Source organism: Osmerus eperlanus, chromosome 15, assembly GCF_963692335.1.
Source record: "Osmerus eperlanus chromosome 15, fOsmEpe2.1, whole genome shotgun sequence".
Classification (NCBI taxonomy): Eukaryota; Metazoa; Chordata; class Actinopteri; order Osmeriformes; family Osmeridae; genus Osmerus; species Osmerus eperlanus.
Genome location: NC_085032.1, coordinates 15,309,837 through 15,323,604, shown reverse-complemented (window position 1 = coordinate 15,323,604; position 13,768 = coordinate 15,309,837). Strand labels below are relative to the sequence as shown.

Here is a 13,768-nt window from a genome sequence, read left to right as displayed (position 1 = left end):
GAAGTGTCTTGCCCAAGGACACAACGTCATTCTGCACAGCCAGAATCGAACTGGCAACCTTCCAATTAATAGCCCAATTCCCTAACCGCTCAGCCATCTGACCCCTGAGGAAGATTTTTATCAGTACTTTGCTTCACTATCTTTACTTTCACTCCTTACACAAATATCTGTACTTTCTACTTCTTACATTTTAAAGCCAGGCTTGTTACTTTAGTTTAATCTGTATTTGGTGGCATGAACAATATTATTTCTTGAAATTGTGGAGGGGGGAGTGAAAACAGTGAGGACAGCCACACATCAGCATGGGGTTTGGTCCAATCGCAGCAACTGATTCAATAAGGCTGACTAGGTTAACATGCCTGTTATTATGTTATTCACTTCACCGTCCGTCCAATCCCTATGCAGACACTGAGTCACACACTAATGCCCTACTGAGAAAAAGACATACTTCACGATTGCAAATCTGGGGAAAGATGAGATCTAGATTTTTCGGAAGAAAAAATAAATAAAATAAAAACTCCCTCCAGACTTCTGGCACCAGAACCTTCTGTAGGAAACTCTGCTCAGGACATCATAGGGAAGTTATGACCGGCCGATTAGGTGCAGCAGTAATTGCTCTGCCGCTAAGCGCTAACGTGATTTTTACAGGCGGACCCCAAGGTATTAAAGATGGCCGCCGTGGCCTGTGGTTTATTGGGCCTAGTGGAGGTTTCTCTAGCTCTGGGTCTGGGAGCAGAAGAAGCACTGTCTCCTTGCTCCCCACCTGAAACACAAACACCACTTCCTATGCTCTCTTTACGCAACCCACAATCATTAAGACACAAATCAACACACACAGTCACAAACATCCAAACTCCACAAACACACACAGGTGCGCAATGCAAACCCCGTGAACTCTTCACGTCCGTCAGGGGAGAACACAGCTTCCTGACCCTCCTGATGAAATGATCCCAGACGATGAAATGATCCCAGACGCTGGAACACGGCTTCAAACAGAGGGCGTTACTCACTCGGTTGTCGGGTAGATTTGAAGGTTTTTACCCGTTCAGATGGACGTAATTACAATGTTTCTTCCCAAGATACGATTTGCAGCTCAGAGTTTGTTCAAGGCACGGGGATCGGTACAACAAAAGCGAGGCTGACAACAGCAATATGGATACCGCTACTATAAATACAGAACTAATGCCATTCTTTCAGCTGACTGCACAGAATAGTTGGCAGACTGTTTTTGCTGGCTGGCTTAGATGTGGGCTAGGTAAATTTAATTATGTCCCCGTACACAGTGGCTGGCTTTAGATTAGAATGGAGCCCTCATCCGGATTAGCCAGCCACAGTGCTGCAGACACAGCTCCAGACACAGACTGACGACCTGCGGCTGGCTGCCATCCTGCCTCTACCTACGGCCAGACGCTCATGCTCAGCCTCAGAGAGAGGGGAGCCTGGCTCTAGGTCTGCCCCTGCTCGGTCTTCCCCTGCTCGGTCTGCCCCTGCTCGGTCTGCCCCTGCTCGGTCTGCCCCTGCTCGGTCTGCCCCTGCTCGGTCTGCCCCTGCTCGGTCTGCCCCTGCTCGTCTGCCCCTGCTCGGTCTGCCCCTGCTCGGTCTGCCCCTGCTCGGTCTGCCCCTGCTCGTCTGCCCCTGCTCGTCTGCCCCTGCTCGTCTGCCCCTGCTCGGTCTGCCCCTGCTCGGTCTGCCCCTGCTCGGTCTGCCCCTGCTCGGTCTGCCCCTGCTCGTCTGCCCCTGCTCGTCTGCCCCTGCTCGGTCTGCCCCTGCTCGGTCTGCCCCTGCTCGTCTGCCCCTGCTCGGTCTGCCCCTGCTCGGTCTGCCCCTGCTCGGTCTGTCCCTGCTAGGTCTGCCCCTGCTAGGTCTGCCCCTGCTCGTCTGCCCCTGCTCGTCTGCCCCTGCTCGTCTGCCCCTGCTCGTCTGCCCCTGCTATGTCTGCCCCTGCTCGATCTGCCCCTGCTCGGTCTGCCCCTGCTCGGTCTGCCCCTGCTAGGTCTGCCCCTGCTCGTCTGCCCCTGCTCGTCTGCCCCTGCTCGGTCTGCCCCTGCTCGGTCTGCCCCTGCTAGGTCTGCCCCTGCTCGTCTGCCCCTGCTAGGTCTGCCCCTGCTAGGTCTGCCCCTGCTCGTCTGCCCCTGCTAGGTCTGCCCCTGCTCGTCTGCCCCTGCTCGGTCTGCCCCTGCTCGGTCTGCCCCTGCTCGGTCTGCCCCTGCTCGTCTGCCCCTGCTCGTCTGCCCCTGCTCGTCTGCCCCTGGCAGTCTCAGAGGACACGGGAGAGAGGGGAGCCTGGCTCTGGGTCGTGCTTGGTCTTCCCCTGGCAGCACAGCTGGGTTACCTCATCTAGGTAGCACCTCCTCACACACCTTACACAGACGCGCGTGTCTTGATACGGGATTGAGGGAAACTAGTGAGAGAGGGAGGATTTGGGGAGTGTGTGTAACGATGGGGGATCCGAACCAGGATGCACCATGCAAGAGACCAGGCACAACTCCAGTGAGCTAAAGGCGCAATGCTGTTATCTCAACTGCCTGTGAATCTTCGCTAAGATAGCGGACCGGCCACACTACTGTACACGCGTGACCGCATGCATGTGTGCCTCTCCAAAACAGCAGTCACCTGCTTGCTGACGTGGTATGTAAAGCACCCTCCCTCCTTCCCTCTCTACCTCCATCCCCCCCCCCTCTCTCCAGCTCTATTCCTGGCATCCTATAGACTCTGACCTGCATGTAAGAGAGGTGGGGAGGGGGGAATAGAAGCTCAGATGCTATTTATGTAAAGGGGCCCATGATTAGGTTAGGTAATTGGGTTATCCATCATGTGAGAACTGCCTATGATTTTACAGAGATGTGTCGCCGTTGGAAACTAGACAAGGCTCAATGTGACCCCCCGACCTGATCCGAGTCAAAGTATTCAATCAAAAGAGTTTCTCAGATTCAATCCGAATCGTTTCTCGGTTTCTCCAAATGTTGATTCAAAATGACTCGTGGTCTTACTGAATGCTGTCAATGATTCACTTTGACCTTTTTATTAAGAACTAAACGTCACACAATTTATTCGCAGAGAAATATGAAGTCAAAAAAATAAATACAAATATAAACCTCCTTGAGCTAAATCGAGAGACGGAAAAATAAGTCATGAATACTGAAAACATTCCAGCTCAGCTTAACCTCATCAAACCACAGGCAGAGTGAAGGGAGGGTCTGCTATTTCCCAGAAGCCCTCAGACGAGTTGGAGGGATTAGCTCTTCCCAGTGCATCTGATTGGCGGGAAATGAGAAGCCCCGGGGTCCTGATAGATCTGGTCTGAGGCGGCCGTACGCCTGCCTGCCTCAAAACCCCTCACCCATCCCCTCCTTCCCCTTTCATATGTAGGGGCACACATGCCCTAAATGAGGCATTCCTTTAATGTCCTGCTGAAAATGTTATCAAGCAAACCTTCATCTGAAGGGCGTAAAAGCACACAGTGTGTGACGCAGTGGCATGTTAATCAGCTTGATCCATTTAAGGTGAAATGCGTCTGAGGGGAAGAGCTCCCAGCGTCAGCTGCGCTCTGGAAGCTGTTTGCTTTCTTAAATGAACCTAACAGTACAAACACAGGGTAAATTGCCTTCCGCATGCTCCATCACACAGGCCACATCCTACTCAGAGGCTGGGAAGAGAGAGGGGAGAGAGAGGGGAGGGAGAGATGGAGAAGGAAGGGGAGAGAGAGGGGACAGAGAGGGGAGGGAGAGATGGAGAAGGAAGGGGAGAGAGAGGGGAGGGAGAGATGGAGAAGGAAGGGGAGAGAGAGGGGAGGGGAGGGAGAGACGGAGAAGGAAGGGAAGAGAGAGGGGATAGAGAGGGGAGGGAGAGATGGAGAAGGAAGGGAAGAGAGGGGAGAGAGAGGGGAGAGAGGGAGAAAAAAAGTGAGGGAGAGAGAGTGAGCGAGAAGGAGAGAGAGACAGAGAGAGACAGAGAGACAGACAGAGAGAGACACAGAGAGAGAGACAGAGAGAGAGACACAGAGAGAGAGAGAGACAGACACACAGAGAGAGAGAGAGACAGAGAGAGAGAGACACAGAGAGAGAGAGAGAGACAGAGAGAGACAGAGAGAGCAGGGGTGAAAACAGACAAGGTATATAATTCACTTGCTCTGCCTGGAAGATACAAGTTGCTATCTGTGTATGAGGCAGGCAATAAGGCTGATGCACATTGGGTGCATTAGAGCCCTGCACTGTCACGAGAGACCTGAGCAGGGAAGGATGAAAGGGCACGTGTGTGTGTGTGTGTGTGGCAGTGCGTGTGTATACAAGTGTGTATTTGTCCTGTATTTTGTTCTTTACATCATGCATAAGCAATGCTGTGAGTTTGAGTCTGTGGTACCTCACCCCCCAACAACACATTTACCAGTAAAGCTGAACGCCTCTCTCTCTCTTTGTTGTGGCTGTGCGGTGCATGTTTCCCCTCCACAGACACACTGACAGGTTCAGCCCCTCTCCCCTCTCCCCGCGCCCCTCTCCCCTCTCCCCGTCTCCTCTCCCCGCGCCCCTCTCCCCGCGCCCCTCTCCCCGCGCCCCTCTCCCTTCCCCGGCTCCTTTCATTCCGGTGCTGTGAGAAGCGAGACCTCCGGTGACACCAGCCACACAGGGACACTGACGGCAGCGGTAGCAAACAAGTACCAGATGTGGAGACACAAACAGAACACAGAGGAACGAGGAGGAATGAAATTCAGAGACGGTGGGAAAGAAACTTGGACAATAAGAGCCTGACGAGGAGCTGTTTGGCCTGGTGACCAGGACGACAGGGCAGGAACAGGAAGTCATACCAGAAACGTCTTGGGAAAACACAGATAGCGATGAATTATGCGAGTAAAGAGTTCATTTGTCAGAGCTGCGTAGACTTTAATTTACTTTAATTAAAAGGGAACACAAATGTTCCATTAAATATGGATCTATCTGAAAGTCTATCATAGACATATGTGTTATTAATACCTTAGGGTCCACTGTGAAGGTTATTAAACACACATGTTCTTTAAGCACATGCAAGGATCTCAAGACATCAATTTGTTTTGCTGATGAATTATTGAGAGAGCTGATCTAATCAAGATACAGATGCTATTGAAATGTGAACGCGGTTTTGATTGCATGAAAATGAAAACTCCAGCCACAAACCCGTACCCTGATTGATTGTTTCCGAGCTAATCACTGGGAACCAAAACACAACATCTAATAATTGCACCACAATGAGCTCATGTACAGCGAGATGATTGGTTTAATGATCTTGCAATTGCAACGTATTTGTTGTTCAATATTTCAGAAAGAACAAGCCAGCCACATAGCTCAGCCTGTTACAGCTCTGTGTGACTGTATGGGAGCCAGATGTGCATATATGAGGTCACTGGCTGTGGAGCAGGGGTCAGAGTGTACAGGTGCCTGCGGGGGGGTCTACAACACCTGGAGCTGTAGCACTGGGAGACACAGGCTTCCCGATGGATGGATGACAGAGAGAGACGTAAGTGGAGATGGATGACGTGCGGATGTGCGTGCGGGTCACGTAGAGGAGTGGATGGATGGATGCACGGGGAGCGAAGGGGGGCGAGGCCACAGCTCAGTCAACAAGCATGATGAACACTCGCAGATGGATAAGACACTGGACACAGTGGTTGACGAAGAGAAAGTTGATGTTGATGATGATGAAGATAGTCGCAGGCCTCTATTGGCGTCCTGCAGAGAGTTCCCTGGCAGGGTGCCTGGCATTAACACTGCTGGGCAGCTGTGAAAGCCCGCCCCCCCCACCCCCCCCCCGCCCCCCGAAGGTGTGAAGTGCATCTCTCAACGAGGATTACCGCTCACCCCCAAGCAGCCCCCTCATCTCAACCCCCCCACACCCCCGGGAGAGAGGAAAAAAGAGAAAAAAAATAAACCCCTCAAAGTTTCCTCAAGATGAAAAGGCTGACCTTTTATCAGCCGCAGGAAATGCATTAGCAGCCTTATAATCCAATTTCAGCACCATGCAAAGTGGAGGTTTGGACAGGGATGAAGAGGGGGGGGAAGGAGAGAAAAACACCTAGCCGCAAATGTTCGCTGCGCTTTTGTGCTGCAAGGCTGTTAAGAACTTTCCAGCTGCCTCTCCCTTCACTTTCCTCTCTTCTCATCGCTCTACATACATGTCGCTCTCTCTAACTCATTATGTCTCTCTCTCTCTCTTGTCCCACTTATCTCCCTCAATCCATCCCTTTGTCTCTGTCATTTTCTCCCTCTCTCTCCCTCTCCTCTCCCTCTCCTCTGTCTCTTTCCCTCTCTCTCTCTCCCTCTCCTCTCCCTCTCTCTCTCCTCTGTCTCTGTCTCTTTCCCTCTCTCTCTCAATCCATCCCTTTGTCTCTCTCTCTCTCCCTCTCCTCAGTCCTTCCATCCCATCCTCCCAGTCTTTGAGGGCTACAGAGGCTGGCAGCGTAATGGGAGCAGCAGTCAATCAAATGAGCAAGTCAGAGGTGAGTCTTTGTGTGTTGCGGCGGCTGGCGGTCCCAGTGGGCCTGCCACCTGTCAGGCTGCAGTGGAGCAGGCAGCGGCCTGCGCCACGCCACTCACACGCAGCCCCAGGGGTCTGCCAGGGACTGACGGCTGCCTTCTCAGCTGCCTGTCTAAAAAAGAGGTCATGTTTCGTTTTACCCACTACACACTAACTCTGAGGGTAAGGGCTGGGTGCAAGGGGAACGTGTTCTCAGGTGAGTAGAATGGTTTATTTTCTGTAATCAAAGCAAAACAAAACAAAAAGTTGAAACCGCAGAGTTACAATCTAGATTGTTAAAGAGGAAAGGCGATACCCCTTGTAGCTTTACTTCAGAATGTAACAATACTCAAAACAAATGAAAATCTTTATTTCCAGGGGTGACATTCACATTTACAGAGGCTGACAGCATTGTCAAAACAGAGGCGTTCACATCGGCAAGCTCAATAACACACCGGCCTCATTTTGTGGGGGGAGTCGTTAAAAAAGACCCTGGAAGGCTCGTAGAAAGGAGCTCTTGTACCCTGGTCTCGCAGAGTGACAGTTAAACTGGAGACTGTGGAACAGGCAGGATCCTTGCACTCGTGTTCCTCATGTCTTGCAGGGTTTATAAGCTCACCACTGACTCATTCTGGCTTTACAATCTACCTGACCTTCCTCCAGGATGTCCAGAGAGCCGGTCTATCTGACTTGGCCACTGTGGTGATACAGCAGTTATTCAGCTGCTAGTCCCCCTATGAACAATGCTGGAGAAATACAAGCTGCTTTTAAGATAATGCTTGTCATGGTAGACTGCTAGGCACTTCCATGATAATAACGTAACTGCATACACACACAGAAAATATCATCCCCCCCCCCACACACACACACAGGTACACTTGGCCCCTAAATGGCTGTGATTGGTTGACTGGATCTAAACAGGGCTTCTTGTTCAGAGGTGGGTAGATGATTCAGACAGTGCTCTCTCTTCGCCTCATTAGAACTGCTGGAGTCACAATCTCACTTATGGATCACCATCTAAAAGTCACACAACAGTCATGACACAGACCCCAATAAACACTAAAGCTGTTGAACTTCTTAAAATGCTGCCTCAGGGAGACAGAAAACAGGCACACTGCAATTTCAACAAATTATTTTACAGCTAACTGGAAGTTTTTTACTCCATCTTTATGAAACCTAACCTACCCTGTTTACATGAAAGACAATACAGATCTGTTTGATCTGGGTGTGCAGCCATGAGAGGCCACCTCCAAGTACTGTAACTCACACCGTCCTGAGGTTAAAGTGCTCTTTTATACTGACGCATGACTGACAGCACACCTTCCACTCCCTGAACGAAACTCAGACACTTCCTGTTCTCTGACCTTCAAACAGGAAGCCCGTTCTCTTGGTTATCTCCTCTCAGACCAAAATATTTGTCTTTCTCTCCAGCCACAGTGGCAGTCTGAAACACTAGAACGCTTCACTCTGAACCGGCGAAGAAAAGCTCTTCTGAGAAAGTCATTCCAACTTGTAAATTACTTCAAGCTCACTTTTAACAAATAACCTGTCCAGTTTGAAAATGTGTGTCTCCTTTGCTCTTTGTATTTCAGCCAACGAAAGTTCCATTAAGTTTCATTTGGAAATGCAAATTACTTATTTCAACAAAACACATCTGAATGGGTTTCAAGCTGCCTTTGCTATTGCGAAACAGCCTTTGAGCTAAATAAAAATGAACGCACATTATTAATCAAAGGCGTCCAGACAGACATTACAAACATTTCACAGGGTGCCGGCAAACACAAGATATGCAGAACAGCGAGAGGTGAAAAAAATTGAAAACAAATAAAGTACGTGTCTCACATGCAGTGCATATCAAGTCACCCCACACATAAGCACATAATCCCTCTGCAGCACACTTCACTTTCAGCAGTGTCTCCGTCAGACTCCACTCTATGGGAAGCTAAGCCCACTCTTATTATTCCAAATTAAGATGCAACATTAAGCTTATTATTCTAAAATAAATAAGCCTTTCCGGGTTGGGAAACCTTAAAAACTACTAGTAGAAAGCAGATAAGGTGACTCACAGAAACCAAAACCTCACTGAGACTAAGACATGGAAGACATGGACATGAGACATGTCTGCTCTTCAGAAGCTACTGCACTTGTTTAGGAATAAGGGAAAGGTGACTTGACGTAGCTGTGGAAGGTTTCATGACAGGGCAGGGGGATTTTATAGCCAGGCTGGACCAAACACACCAGCAGCGTTACTAGAGACACGGGCTTCAGAGCGGAGCTTCTCCTCACGCTACAAGACCTGACACAAGCTACGCTGTTTCTCCTTAGAATCCCAACTACCTTCCTGGTTTCCTGCCCATTCATAGATCTCAACTCACTGAGAGGAGATCAGTGGCGTTGTTCAGAAGGGCCTAGTTGATAGGATGTCGAGAAAAGCTGCCAGCAGCCATTCTTGTCATGTTTTCCATTTAAAGTAATTTTCGATCACAACTCTGTTCTTCCTGTGAAGATGGCTATTGATAACCAATTATTAAGATGCTCAGAGTTACAGTTAGTTATACATACTATATATTTGTTGCCATAAAGTATGTGACTACTAAATCGTCATTTTAAGAGACGACCTTGTCACATGAGCTGGGTGTTTTAGTGAGGGCAGCACCAGCAAGACCCCAGCACATGTGGCACTAGCAGACACTGTACACACACACACACATTACACACACACACTAGCACACACTGTATACACACACATTATACGCACAGTGTATACAAACACACACACTGTACACATACAGTGTCCCTCACATTGTACACACACAATTTCGTACACACTGTGTGCATAAACACAAACATGGCCCACTCCCTCCCCCCACTCCCTGCCCAACCCCCCTCCCCCCTCTCCCTCCCTGCCCCCCTCTCTGCCCCCCTCTCTCTTCTCCCCCTCCCTCCCCCCTCCCTGCCCCCCTCTCTCTTCTCCCCCTCCCTCCCTCCCTCCCTCCCTCCCTCCCTCCCTCCCTCCCCCCCCTCTCTCCTGCTGATAGCACTGAAAGGCCATAAGCCCCAAGTGACAGCTGTCATTCAACACACAGGGTCTCACCCAGCTTGTTAATAACACAACTTATGAGCTGTGGAGAGACGCTGATCTCCTGACGTATCACCATGGCAGCCGGGCCCCGGCATCGGAAATCCATACAATAATAATATGAAGGGGTGAGAGGGGAAAAGCATCGCAAACTTGGTTAAAACATTGTGAGAATGGTACACTCCACAGGAACATGAAGTAGGTTTCTTCCTGGAGTCGTGTCACTTCCTGTTTTCTTGATGCTGGTATAATACTGCCCCGTTCACAGGGCCCATACAGAGACAACACTGTTTACGAAACAATCACCTTCCTGACACCGTGCGTATTCTGAAGCCTTTACGCAGACTGTAATCTGCTAGTCAAAGCATCACAGGTGAATAACACAGGATCAAAAGCGCAGCCAGAACAACCCTCTCTAATCCAGACACACACTGTTCTCAGAGATGCCTGGAATACGAACAGGCCTGGTGGCAGGTACCAGCGCTACCTGACTAAGACACATCACTGTGTTGGTCACTCCATCAGTTACACTGAATTTGCAAAATGATATTTGCCTCAGTGGACCAAGATGTATGGCTCTGTGGGTTCCAGCGCCTGTTTGTGTGTGTGAGAGTGACGTGTGTGTGTGATGCGCAGTGTGTGTGATGCGCGGCGTGTGTGTGTATGAGTGATGTGCGGTGTGTGTGTGTGTGTGTATGAGTGATGTGCGGTGTGTGTATGTGTGTGTGAGTGATGTGCGGTGTGTATGTGTGTGTGTGTGTGTGAGTGCGAGTGATGTGCGGTGTGTGTGGGGGCACGGCAGGATTACTCCTGATCCTCGGATGATAAAGACGATGCCGTCTGATATTACATTTTCACACCCTGAGAATTATTGATGACTTTTTGTTGTGTCTCAGCTGCAGAACGTGAACCATACAGGAGGCTGCAGAACGTGAACCAAACAGGAGGCTGCAGAACGTGAACCAGACAGGAGGCTGCAGAACGTGAACCAGACAGGAGGCTGCAGAACGTGAACCAAACAGGAGGCTGCAGAACATGAACCAGACAGGAGGCTGCAGAACGTGAACCAAACAGGAGGCTGCAGAACATGAACCAGACAGGAGGCTGCAGAACGTGAACCAGACAGGAGGCTGCAGAACGTGAACCAGACAGGAGGCTGCAGAACGTGAACCAGACAGGAGGCTGCAGGCGGCATATAGGACGAGGGAACATCCAGACCTGCTATTTATTTCAGTTGTGGTATGTGTGTGTAACAAACACGTACACACACACGCACACACACACTATCATGGCAGGTGCACGTCCTCCATTATAATCGAGGCCACAGTGAACGCCACGCTTATCAGCCGACGGTGCTCCGCGAGTGCTCAGACGACGGGTGGCAACCCCTACCTGTCGGCAGAGGGAGGTCGTCCGTTGCGGGGAGGCTTGTTGACCCGGGCGTAGAGAGCCTCCAGGGTCTGGTCCCCCCCCTGGGAAAGCTGGGGGTCCTGGGGGTCCAGGGGGAGGTGGTAGTGGTGATTGTGGAGGCTCTCCAGCTGGCTACTGTCCATGGAGGAGTTGAGGGATGCTATGCCAGCGTACAGGGGCTCCTCCTCAGAGCTGAAGGTGTGCTCCACGTCCTGGATCTCTGCGTAGTCCCGCTCCCTGGCCCTGCTTCTCCCGGAGCTCCAAGCTCTTGGCCTGGATCCTGGAGACGGAGAGAGGGAACAGGCTGGGAACTGGGGACCATGACAGGAACCAGACTTGGCTATACAGAGAGTTAAACACACACATATATATATACACACACACACACACAAACACACACACACAGATATATATATATATACTAGAGTCAGAGCAAGGGGAATGTTTGTGCTGCGGAGGAGTTAAAGGTCAGAGAAGCTCTACAGTAACTCAATATTTCATCCTGTTATTTGGGCTGGCTAACAGACATCAATGGGATCATTGAGTTGCAGAGGAAGAAGCCTCCTCCTTTGAAATAGGCCACTTGTGGTATCGACTAGGGAGGGAGGGGGATGGAGGAGGAGGGAGGGGGAGGGAGGAGGAGGGAGGGGCAGGGAGGGGGGATGGAGGGGCAGGGGAGGGGGGAGGGGCAGGGGAGGGGGGGGGGAGGGAGGAGGGAGGGAGGGGGAGGGAGGGGGGGGAGGGGGAGGGAGGAGGAGGGAGGGGCAGGGGAGGTGGGGGGGGAGGGAGGAGGAGGGAGGGGCAGGGGAGGGGGATGGAGGGGGGCAGGGGAGGGGGGAGGGAGGGGCCAGGGCGAGGGGGGAGGGAGGGAGGGGCAGGGGAGGGAGGGAGGGGCAGGGAAGGGGGGGGGGAGGGAGGAGGAGGGAGGGGGAGGGAGGAGGAGGGAGGGGCAGGGGAGGAGGGGGGTTAGGAAACTTTGTTGCTGAGCGCCGACAGACAGGTTCAATGGACGCAAACACCCCCTCCCCCCCCCCGGAGCCGAACCGAGGCGCCAGCCGAAATTCTCCTTCTCTGCTCGAGCAGGTCTACCAGGGCACCGAGGGGTCTCGCTGACCGCCCGTAGCATCTGGGAAGGTTCTTCCAGAGTCTGGGGTGAGCCGGGCCGGGAGCAGAGGCCCAGCAGGGGGTTCTTGCAGCAGGGGGGCCGGCGTCCACAGCAGACAGGGGGGGTCCTGTCGATCTCTCCCCCGGGGGGTCCTGATAACGAGACCCCCCCCCCCCCCAGCCTCTCCCAGCCTTTCGGACCACTTCCACACAACAGGCTCCTTTCAGGTCTATCCTGCCGGACGGAATTCTTTGAATGCTTATTCTGTGTAGCGTGGATAACAAGACACAGACAGGCATCTGGATGTGTGTGTGTGTGTGTGGGGGGGGGGACAGAAGGATGACATCTCTCTGGTGACCCTGGCAGCCACAGCCAACCAGACTGGTTACTGGTTCCAGATGTGCAAGCCCTCTGGTCGGACACACACACACACACGCTCACAGCCACACACTCACAACCACACACACGCACGCTCACGGCCACACACTCACACAACAACCAATCTGTGGGACTCCCTTGTTTCCTCGTTACCTCAGGCCGTATCTGACCTCTGACCTCCAGCCTGCTGTCCTTCAGAGATGATTGACAGCGTTGCCGTGGGTAACCAAACTGGGAATCCAAACTGCAGTACCTAGACAGCCCTCGCGAGTCCGTAGATTTTAATAATAGTAATCCCATTTCAAACAATCACCATTTCTCAATGCCAAAATAACCCAATTCATAACACATCTGAAGACCGGCTTTGTTTATTTTTTGTCATGAGAAATCCTACTTACCCTGGCAATTAGAGGCAAAATGAGTTTTTGATGCGATTGTGTTCGTATGATGTTCCACATTCGCTCATCTATAAACTCTCAAGACAGTGTGTTGGCATATGCACCAACAGTAAATAGAAAGATGTCTTCCTTGTGAGGACTCGCACGCTGAGACAAAGTAAACACTACACTGATTCCCAGCACACTCTGCTTTTGGCCTTTGCCAAATCTGATGTCAGATGTTTGCCAGTAAAAGCCACAGAGCTGTCAGGGGCGGGCAGGTTCAGGGAAAGCCGCCGGGACCAAAAAACCTCCGCAGGCATTTGATGGTCTAATCAAATTCATAAAGAAGCAATATTGGCATTTAGATGAGCTAATGGCTGTGGCTAACCAGCGACACTGGCCACACTCACACACATGGGAAAATCACACACAGAAATACTCTCATAATGAAGCACATACACACATTCAAATCCAGCCCTCACACGCACACACGCACGCACACACCGTAATCCTTCCAGGAGTAATGGTGCAGTATGTTGTACACGAGGGAAAGTCCAGCCCACAAGGAGAACATTATCACTGGAGCCCCGATCATGCTGCTCTCTCTCCTTCTCTTACCTCTCCTCTCTCCTCTCCCTAACCTCTCCTCTCTCCCTAACCTCTCCTCTCTGCTCTCTCCTCTCCCTAACATCTCTGATCTCTCCTCTCTCCCTAACCTCTCCTCTCTGCTCTCTCTTTACCCACTCTCTCTCCTTTCGTCCTCTCCATCTCACTCCTTCCTCCTGTCCACGGTGCTCCTGTGTGTTCTTCCAATGATGTGTTTTGTTGTAATGAAGGTAACAGACGGTAACATAAAGATAGTATTAGCACCGGAGAGAAATAGAAAAAGAAAAGGTATATGAAGGAGAATTTCAAGAACAGCGTTTGTAGCTG

General features: G+C 51.4%; 1 protein-coding gene across 1 annotated transcript in view; it reads right to left on the bottom strand.

Moving 5' to 3' along the window:
- LOC134035373 (partitioning defective 3 homolog) overlaps window positions 1-13,768 on the bottom strand; it is a 90,962-nt gene that overhangs the window by 51,511 nt on the left and 25,683 nt on the right. The window contains exon 5 of the mRNA XM_062480368.1: window positions 10,955-11,252. Within this exon, the coding sequence (XP_062336352.1) occupies window positions 10,955-11,252 (298 nt within the window). The remainder of the gene's footprint in view (window positions 1-10,954; window positions 11,253-13,768) is intronic.